Source organism: Pholis gunnellus (genome assembly GCF_910591455.1).
Source record: "Pholis gunnellus genome assembly, chromosome: 23".
NCBI classification, from domain to species: Eukaryota; Metazoa; Chordata; class Actinopteri; order Perciformes; family Pholidae; genus Pholis; species Pholis gunnellus.
The window spans coordinates 1,914,731-1,925,476 of record NC_136550.1 but is presented as its reverse complement, the minus strand read 5'-3'; the positions used below and the strand labels follow the sequence as shown (position 1 = coordinate 1,925,476).

Below are 10,746 nucleotides of genomic sequence, written 5' to 3'. Positions count from 1 at the left end.
TAAATTTGTGAAGTTATCCCAACTTAAAAATGTCAGTTGAAATGAACGTGTTCTTTCTGAGTGCACAGGGAGCAACTCGATATAACTTTTCTCCAAATCCTTCCTTGTTCCAGAGAAGCAGCACCTCCTAGTCTTCCTCCTCGTTCATGTGAGTTCCGGAGGTGTTGAACTTTGAGATGCAACCACAGCGACGTGCCTTCATCTTCTTTCCTCAAACATGGAGGCCTCCTCCTCCTCCTCCTCCTCCTCCTCTGCTCTCTCCGTCCCTCCTCCGGCTCTTCCGAGTCCTCCTGGTCCTCCTGGCCTCCCTGTGTTCGCTGCCCCGCCCGGCTCAGGCCGCCTGGTTCCGGGTCGGTATCGTGGGCCCGTGGGGGTGCGACCCTCTTTTCGCCAAGGCCCTCCCCGGCGTGGCGGCGCAGCTCGCCGTCAACCGCATCAACAAGGACCCCTTCCTGTCCCGCGCCGCGACGTTCGACTTCACCGTGCTGCAGGTTCGACGCCCGTCCCGGCATGAAACGAATCAAACCGGCCGGTTGAGGCCCTGATTAATTTATGCATCGATTGTTTCAGGAGCCGTGCGAGACGTCGAGGGCGCTGGAGACGTTCATCGGTTTCCACACCAAGGCGTCCGGCTACATCGGACCGGCCAACCCCGGCTACTGTGACGCTGCGTCGATGCTGAGCAAAGGCTGGAACAAAGTAGGTTTCCCGAGGGAGCTCGTGCTTTAGATGGACTTTAGGTTCGGTATGCGTGGTCACGTCTCCTCTGCTGGCTCCTCCCACCAGGCCTTGTTTCCGTGGGGGTGTGTCGGCTACGACATGGACGACGTGCGGAGCCACCCGACCTTCGCCCGCTCCACGCCGAGGCCCACCCGGGTGCTGCTCAGCATCATAAGGTACTTCAGGTGGGCCAACGTCGCCATCATCTCCTCCTCAGAGGACGTCTGGGTGGAGACGGCCACCAAGGTTTGAATCTTTTGTTCTATTCTGTTGTAGATGAATCCAGTGAAACTCTTACATTTTGCTGTCTCTTTGATCATTTGGTGTCTTTATTTTTGGTAATTTTGTGACTCTTTGTAGTAATTATGTGTAAATTTTCTGGCTGTTTGCTTCACTTTGTAGTAATTTTGTGTCTCTTTGTGATATTTTTTGGTGTTTTTCTGTCTCTGAGATAATTTGGTGTCATTTTCGGAGTTTTGTTTCTTTGTGGTCTTTTTTAAGCTTTAGTTTCACTTCATCTTGGGCCTTCTGGGAACCATTGGTGTTTTTTTCTGGTGGTTTTGTGTCCAATAGTAGTAATATTTGGGTCTTTTTTTGGTGTTTTTATGACTCTTCATAGTCATTTTGGGTCTTTTTTGTCTCTTTGTAGTCGCTTTGAGTCTTTTTGTGTCTTCTTTAGTTGTTTTGGGTCTCTTTGAGATAATTTGGTGTCTCTTTGCTGTCGTTTTGCGTTTCTTCGTGGACATTGTGAATCTCTTCTTGCTCTCTACGAGTTACAATTTGTGGGTGAAGGTCTGACACTTTGGGCCCCCACGGGCCTGTACACCGTAGGCCCCTTCAGTAATTCATCCATGTCAGTGCGTATATATGTGTTGTCTCTGTCCCGTCCAGGTAGCTGACTCCCTGAGGACTCACGGTCTGCCGGTCCGACTGGTCAGTTTTATGGAGAACACGCCTCACGGCATCAGACGAACTCTGACGAAGCTCCGCAAGATGAAAGAAATACGACGTGAGTTCCAGTTTCCAATATTTTGTCCTTACTTACTTATCTTTTTAAATGAATGAGACCGGCTCATTAATCTCACCGCGTCTCGTCCTAGTCGTGGTGCTCTGCATGCACTCGGCTCTGATCGGCGGCGGAGCCCAGAAGCAGCTCTTGGAGACGGCCTACGACATGCAGCTGATCGACGGCTCCCTGGTGTTCGTGCCCTACGACGCCCTGCTCTACAGCCTGCCCTACCGCAACGTGACCTACCCGGCCCTGGAGAGGAACCGCAAGCTGCTGCGGGCGTACGACGCCGTGCTCACCGTCACCGTCGACTCGCCCCGGGCGTCCTTCTACGAGGCCTACGGGGAGGCCGTGGCGAGGGGGGAGGTGGCCGGGACGTTGAAGCCTCAGCAGGTGATGCGTGGCGCTATAGCAGAGAGGAGGGCGTTATGTTGTGCACTGTTGTGACGCCCCCCCTTTGAGCAAGGCAGCTCAATCTGCCCGTGTGTCCCGCAGGTGTCTCCACTCTTTGGCACCATCTACAGCTCCGTGCTCTTCATGGCTCACGCGGTGAGTCGGGTGAGGGAAGCCGGGGAGTGGATGTCTGGGGGAAACCTGGCCAGACACACCGGCAACATGGACTTCCAGGTAATATTAATAATTATAATAACTTTATTTATACGGCACCTTTAAAAAGAGAGTTTACAAAGTGATTATAATAATAAAATAAAGCAGCATAACGACGACATCACATGAAAGCCAAGTCTGTAAAAATGGAATTTAAGAAGTGATTTAAAAGAGATTCATTAAGACACATGGTGTTTAAAACATGTTACTGTTTGGAGTCTAAAACAATAAGAAGGAAACTTTAAAGCCAAAATAGTTAGAAGTGGGAATTTTGTAATCATGCAGAATACAAAATATATAACTAACTGCAAGGGCTCCACAATAAACATGACTTAGTGAAGTCCAAAATATATATAATAGTTTTTTTAATATACTGGTAATAAAAACATAAATACATGCTGTAACAGAGGTTTCACAGATATTTACTGTCCATATGTTTTTTATACCAAATGCTTTGAGAATATTTGAGGAATATTTGGTTGTAAAAGTGCCAAAATAAATGTCATTTTAATCTGTTTCCATACAATGTAGCGTCACTGCTGAACCCTAAAAACGTTAAAAATGGTAAAGAAACTATCGTCTCAGTGTTAATATGTTAATGTTTCCATTAAATTACAAAAAATATCAAATCTAAAGCAATCCAGAAACTGTTTCTTGACTGAATTAATTAATTAAACATATAATTATATTTGTTTTAACTGTTTTCTGCTCCAAATTAGATACACAGTTGAAGAAATAGTCCTCACCATATATATTTACTCGCGTTTCTAGAATCTAAACCCAAAGAGTTAAGCTCGCTCACATAATAAAACTACACGTCTTACGTTGTGTCTCAGGGCTTCAGTCACGCCGTCAGAACCAGCGGCTCCGGAGCGGCTCTGCTGGATTTCCTCATCCTGGACACGGACGGATTCTCCTGGGAACTGAGGCCCACACACAGGTGTGTGAGGAAAACTACCTGCGGGCGGATGAGTTAAAGGGCCACACACACATTTAAAAGGGTTGCATTACTCTCAATACCATGCACAATATTTTATTGTCTATTAGGTATGTTGGTATTACTGCTTATACACGTCATACTTATTACTCTATTGTTCATATGTTTGTATTTTTATTCTATTGTTTTTTTTCTTATTCTTTCGTTGTAAGATGTTTACTCCGGGATTATTAAAGTTGTTTCTTATCTTATCTTATTAATAACTTGATCGGATTGATTGATGACAGGATCGACATGGAGGCGGGTTCGGTGCGTTTCACGGGTCGAGAAATCCACTTCCCTCGAGGCTACGGACCCGGGAAGGACTCGTCCTGCTGGTTTACTCCTGGAGTCCTCTGCTCAGGGGGTTAGGAACACACACACACACACACACACACACACACACCGCGCATCCATGTGTGGGACTTTTAATCTAATGGTTTCCTGCATCAGCACTACCAAAACAGTTGTTCTTGTCCCTGCAGGCGTGGATCTGTTCTCGACCATCGGCATGTTCCTCGGAGCGACGGCCGCCTCTGTCTTCGGAGTGGCGTTTCTTTACTGCATCAGGTAGAAAGTCAACAAGAACTCCTTGATTCCTGTTTGTCAGGAATATCTTTTATTGAAATCATTTGGTGTAGAAGGTTTTCTTAAGAACACGTGGCTGTTTGTAGTCATTTTTCTGACGATCAATCAGGAATGCAGCAGGTTTTTGTAACCACACTGTCCCGTGTTGCCTTCAGGCGGCGCATCGTTCAGATCCGACTGGTTAAAGGTCCGAACAGGATCTTGCTGACGTTGGCTGACGTCACGTTCATCAACCCGTCGCTCAGCAATAAGGTCAGCCCCTCTCCGATGGACTCGTACATCTACTAAATAACAATGACAGGAAAGCATATATAAGCATATATAAAAGCAACATTTTTATAAAGTTTTTCAGATTAATATACATATAATAAAAAATATTAAAATAAAATGATTAGATGACTGAATAAATAATTAGTTTAGACTAGAATGGATGAAGAACTTGTTTGTCAAACCCTGAACGTCGTCTCCTTTACAGAAGCTGAGTCTGGACGACGGCAGAGCGAGCGGCATGAGGAGCGTATCAGACGCCACGTCGCAGGTCTCCACCCAATCACCGGCCACCTACGAGAACTCCAACATCGTCATCTTCGAGGTGAGACATCGATGTTAATATGCAGAACTCAATGGCAACGCTCCTGCCGGTCCTTTCTAAAACTGTAATGACTAAGGATGCACTTCATTCATCCACCTGTCAATCACTGTGTAGCCCCGCCCCCTAAAGCATCCCCTGCTTTATGGTCTGTTTGACTCTAAATGGACCATCATTTACTAAATGAACATCATGCTGTATTGAAGAAGACTTGAAACTAGAGATTGAGACCATTAACTCATGTTTACTATGTTTACTGAGGTAATAAATCAAGAGAGAAGTAGAGTCATTTTCTCATAGACTTCTATACAACCAGAGGAGTCGCCCCCTGGTGGACACTAGAGAGAATGCAGGTCAATTGGATCATCACAACAGCGTCTTCATACGCAGTCTATGTTTTGTCTGTAAGGACCAGAGCTGTTGATGTGTCAATTGACAGATCAAGAGAAATAATAACTACCAGAAGAAGTAAAGTAAGAAGGTTTGGTTGTTTTCTCTCCTACAGGGCGACTGGGCGTGGCTGAAGAGACTTCCCGACGGGTCGTTTAGCAGCATCACCCCCAAAACCAGCCACGTGTTTGAACTGGTACGTGACATCGTTGCGCGACAAAGAAAGTATCCATCGGCTTAACGCCGTGTCGTGGAAAAACACAGCTATCGTATAACGCCGCTTTCTGCAGATGAAGGACATGCGTCACGAGAACGTGAACCCTTTCCTGGGCTTCTTCCTCGACTGCGGCGTGTTCGCCATCGTGACCGAGTTCTGCTCCAGAGGGAGTCTGGAGGACCTGCTGCTGAACGACGACGTCAAACTCGACTGGATGTTCAAGTCGTCGCTGCTGCTGGATTTAATTAAGGTCAGCACCACGGACAGCGTCATTACTTAAAGTATCATTGGGATTATTACTCAAGCATTCATTGTCAGTGAAGTACAAGTACCTTTACATGTTGTACTTAAGTGCTTGAGACTCACAGTACCGCTGCTTGTGCATGTTCTGTCTCAGGGTATGAAGTACCTCCACCACCGCGGCGTGTCCCACACTCGTCTCAAGTCCCGTAACTGCGTGGTGGACGGGCGTTTTGTCCTGAAGGTCACCGACTACGGCTACAACGAGGTCCTGGAGGCCCAGAGGTTCCCCTACATGGAACAACCTGCAGACGGTGAGAAGAGAAGAGAGAGAGAGCAGCAGGTCAGATGAGGGGAAACCATCTGTGTGAGTATGTAGCAAAACTTAACGCTGCGCTGTGTGTGCCGCAGAGCTGCTGTGGACGGCTCCGGAGATCCTGAGGAGCGGGCAGCCGGAGGTTCACGGGACGCTGTCCGGAGACATTTACAGCTTCGCCATCATCATGCAGGAGGTGGTGGTGAGAGGGCTTCCCTACTGCATGATGGACATGTCCGCCACAGGCAAGGCAACAACTTCACAAACACAAAAACAAACTGAAGCGGGAGTTTCCGATCAGCACACGTCCCAAATGTTGTTTCTGTTACAATGGCTGCAAAAGCTCTTCTAAAGGGAACCGAACTCTTTGTGGACTTTGTTTCCTCCAGCGCCACCGTGAGGTTGAAATATCTTCCAAACTCTTTAATTGATTGCCATGAAACTTACTGCAGACATTCATGTCCCCCTCAGGATGAATTCTAATACCTTTGATCATCCTGACTTCTTATTCAGCGCCATCCTCGAGTCAAACTTTTGGTTTGTCCAATACTTTGGGTTTGTGACCAAATACCCGCAAACCTACTGTCACTCCCATCTGCCTCAGTTTTACTGAACTATGATGTTGAATATCAGCATTTAAGCGTCAGTATGTTAGCTTAGCATGTTAGCATTATAGCTCAAACTCTCACAGAGGACTAAAAACCTGTGTCTGGCGATAGACGAACAGTTAAAGCGGATCACCAAAGTCCTCTTGGCGCCATGAATGTCTGCATCAATGCAGGCCACCCGTACGCCAAACCGCTAGCACGGCTAACAAACAATGAGCGCACACACACACACACACACACACACACAACAGCTGATGTTTCTCTGTGTTTTAGAAATAATAGAGAAGCTGCGTCAGCCTCCTCCGCTGTTTCGCCCGGTGGTGAGTTCAGACTACGCTCCGTTGGAGTGCATCCAGCTGATGAAGCAGTGCTGGAGCGAACAGCCGGACAAGAGACTGAGCTTTGAGGAGATCTTTGACCAGGTAGATATGAAGTTCTAAAGACATTCATTTCAAACACAATATCAACCTCAAATCTTCAATCATTCTGATGATATAAAGGTGAGGATACCGTCTTAACGGGTCTGTTGCTTATACTGGATTTAAGTAGTTAAACTTCTTGTAATTCTCTGTATTTCCCGCTCTTTTATTCCTTCCTCTCCCTTCAGTTTAAGAACATCAACAAGGGGAAGAAGACCAACATCATAGACTCCATGCTGAGGATGCTGGAGCAGTACTCGTCCAACCTGGAGGAGCTGATCCGCGAGCGAACGGAGGAGCTGGAGATGGAGAAACAGAAGACGGAGAAGCTGCTGACTCAGATGCTGCCTCCGTGAGTCGACGTAGACAGATATTCAAATACGCTGAGATGATGTATGTTCGTAGGCCAACGAGAAGTTAGGATCGTACTAGTTACCTCGACAAAGATCCGATGGGATTTCTTCATTGGATTTGGGATTATCATTGGCGTCCTCTCTCCTGCCCTGCAGGTCTGTGGCCGAGGTTCTGAAGGTGGGCGGTACAGTCGAACCGGAGCACTTTGACTGCGTGTCGCTTTACTTCAGCGACATCGTCGGCTTCACCACCATCTCGGCCAACAGCGAACCCATCGAGGTGGTCGACCTGCTCAACGACCTGTACACGATCTTCGACGCCATCATAGGAAACCACGACGTCTACAAGGTGCCCGCGCTTCGACTTCTCATCTTTTCATATTAGCACTGTGGCGGTTAATCACATTAGTTCACACCTGCTGTTCGTTCTACTCCAGGTGGAGACTATCGGCGACGCCTACATGGTGGCGTCGGGCGTTCCGGTCCTGAACGACAACCGGCACGCTGCAGAGATAGCCAACATGGCGCTGGACATCCTGAGCGCCGTGGGAACCTTCAAAATGAGACACATGCCCGACGTTCCTGTCAGGATTCGTATCGGACTGCACACAGGTGAGGCAGGAGGGCCGGAAAAAAATAAATCGCCGGGTCAATTTGCGTTTATTGTAGTTCCCAGTACGGGGTCGACTTTACCCTCCATCAATGGGTAAACCCATTCGGTCTCCAGTCAAACCCAAGACAATGGGTTGTTTTGATGATGTTTATGGCCACAACCAAAAAACGAAATGGCGACGACCAAAATGCTTTAAAACAACACAAACCAATGGGTGACGTTTATTCTCATAAACAGTCTGAGGCATTAAAATAATGGACGTGGCATGGCCTTGTTATAACTTTAGTTAACTTCAACCAAAGTAATAGCTCTGTGTGTGTGTGTGTGTTACAGGTCCATGTGTAGCGGGTGTGGTCGGTCTCACCATGCCTCGCTACTGTCTCTTTGGAGACACAGTGACCACCGCCTCTCGTATGGAGTCCAGCGGGTTGCGTAAGTACAAATAATAACTGTTCATGGATGAAATAATCAGACCAGGAATTTCGTTTTTTTGGCGGATCCTGTGAACCAATTAATCGTGTCGCAAAATTCTTCGTACATTTTTCTAAAAACCAGAGAAAGCTGGTTTTCTTGTCGACATTTCTTCGTTCTTGTTCTAATGCATTTTATTTGTTCACACTCATAATATCCGTGTTGTTGTTTTGCTGCAGCCTGCAGGATCCACGTTCACCAGAGTACAGTCAAAGTCCTGCGGGACTTAAATCTCGGCTACAATTTTGAGTTGAGAGGGAAGAAAGAAGTGAAGGTACGACGCTTTTAATCAACGGAGATGTCTGCATGTGGTCGGAGTTGCAGTCTGTCACCGTTGAATGTGTCTCTTTCTCAGGGGAAAGGAGTCGAGGAGACCTACTGGCTCGTAGGGAAAGAAGGATTTAACAAACCACTTCCTGTTCCTCCAGAGGTCAAAACCGGGTAGGAGCAATTTAGTCACATTTAATGTGTGTCTGTGTGTCCTTCGCATATCTCGAGAACCGTTCGTCCGATCTACTTCACATTCGGCAGGTGTGTTGATGGGGTCCAGAGGACGTGCAGTGACGAAGTTGGTGCAATTTGGACCCACGACACGTTCAAAGTTAATGAAATTTGAAGAGCGCTTTTCAGAATAAACTTCCGTTTTAACAGAGAACAACTCTGTTTCAGGCAGCAAAACTACTTAGGAAGGTTTAGGAAAAGATGGTATCTTGGGTGTGTGTGTGTGTGTGTGTGTGTGTGTGTGTGTGTGTGTGTGCGCTGTGTTCACGCTGTTCACTTCGTCCCAACAGGCAAATGGCCCACGGCTTGCAGATGGCCGAGATAGCCCAGTACAAGAAACGGAAAGCCGAGAAGCAACAACAACAGGAACAGCTTGCAAAGAAGAAAAACTGAGGTAATGTTATGCATTGTTAAAAAACAAAATGTATAACATTACTGGCTTGGTGGGCAACACGACTCATTCTTTGAGCAAATACTTGTTGGCATGAAGTGTCTCAAGGTGTCACTGCAGTTTGTTTGCATTCAGTTGAATCTTGATTACGACCTCGAAGACGAGGAGGAAATCTTTGGCCTGAACGAGAAACGGCTGGTCAAACGTTGGGTTCTGGTGTTAAGAAAAAGTGCTTTTATTTTGAAAATTAGACATCCATCTTGAAACTGCAGGTGGAATTTCAAAATAAAATCTAACAATGCAGTGATATTTGACCAGACCGTGCTCCCGACCAGACGTTTCTTGCTGCAGGTTGGTTTCTAATCAAGATTCAAGTAAATGCCAATAAAAGACATTAAACATCTTTACTGTTTTCATCAGAGGGGGGAGAAACACCATCTTTGGTGAGTTGGTCACTAACAAAACTCAGTTCTTCTACTTTACAAGTTTTGAAAATGTGTAACTTTCTCCACGTTACTGTTCATCCCGACAGTCACTGATGTGACTTCACGTCAACTTATTGTCTTATCGGGTGTCCTGTGTTTGTATTCTATTCTACTTAAAAAGATTTGGATTGTTAGATTTAGATCTTGCGTTAATTGTTTCTTCCTTCTGCCACATCAGCGTCGCAAAGGACGAGCCGAAGCACCTGAAGCATCTGCTTCACAAGGCGGTGAAGAAGATCACTCACGTCCGCGTCGTCACTCAACTCTACGCGCCCGAAGAGGACGGCGACGCCCTGATACTGCACCACTGACCGGCAGCAAAACTACATTTAAACTATATTTAAAAGAGGAGAACTTCAGGTCAAGATTTTGTGAAGAAGTTCCCAGGAGGAGGGAAAGTGTTAATTCAGATTATCGCCACGTGTGTGTCGGTGGGTGTCAACGGCTCGAGGCGAGGAGATGAAGCCGCGTGTTAGAGGCCGAGGAAGTGACGACTCAGCGGAGCGGGGATCTACGGAGAACTGTCCGTCAGCAGCGGCTTACCTCTCGTTCGTTTCCTTCTCTTTTGCTTCCTTGTTCCTCCTCCTTCATCGCTTCCTCGTTCCTCCGTTTGTAGAGAAGGAGAGGAACGTGTCAGAAAATAGTGACACTGTTTCCCAGAGTTCAAGGTGACGTCTTCAGGTTTCTTGTTTTGATTCAGTGAAACAAGAGAGGAGAGGAAAGGAAACAAGAGAAGAGAGGAAAGGAAACAAGAGAGGAGAGGAAACCAGAGGAGAGGAAAGGATTCGGTCTCTTTATTGTGTCTTCACAAACACTCGATGTCCACTAACGTTTGATGAAAGAATTTAAAGTTTCCGCTCTGAGTCTTGAAGGTTTTTACTCGTGAATGTCGGAGAATTGGACAAAGTTTCTGAGATATTTTCTACGATAAAATATTGCGACATCTTAAATATTGTTTGACATTTGAACCATCTTGCAGGCATTTATTTATAGACTGTTTCATGTCGTACTTAGATTAGTTGGAAATGATCCTGAATGTGATCAGATAGTCATTTAGATTTTTCTCTTTGCAGCGTTGAGTCCACTTTTCTCTTGTAACCACACCGCAATAAATCGTTTGCTGCTTGAATTCAGTGTGAAGATCTGTGTGTGTGTGTGTGTGTGTGTGTGTGTGTGTGGGTATGTGTGTGTGTGTGTGTGTGTGTGTCTCGTCCTGTGAATCAGTGATTATTTAAACAAACCCACAGCGTCCTC

At 46.4% G+C, this 10,746-nt stretch overlaps 1 protein-coding gene across 1 annotated transcript; it reads left to right on the top strand.

Moving 5' to 3' along the window:
- Positions 1-275: 275 nt before the first annotated feature.
- On the top strand, positions 276-10,143 carry gc2 (guanylyl cyclase 2; the record flags this gene model as incomplete). The annotated part of the gene is made up of 23 exons (XM_079184574.1): positions 276-491; positions 571-699; positions 787-966; positions 1,612-1,729; positions 1,821-2,122; positions 2,225-2,356; positions 3,172-3,275; positions 3,560-3,678; positions 3,797-3,881; positions 4,055-4,151; positions 4,375-4,491; positions 4,994-5,074; positions 5,169-5,345; positions 5,493-5,649; positions 5,747-5,896; positions 6,533-6,681; positions 6,867-7,030; positions 7,188-7,380; positions 7,469-7,643; positions 7,978-8,076; positions 8,295-8,389; positions 8,471-8,556; positions 9,671-10,143. Coding segments are annotated over 23 exons (3,258 nt in total), but the record flags the coding sequence as incomplete, so codon positions are not given.
- Positions 10,144-10,746: the final 603 nt, after the last annotated feature.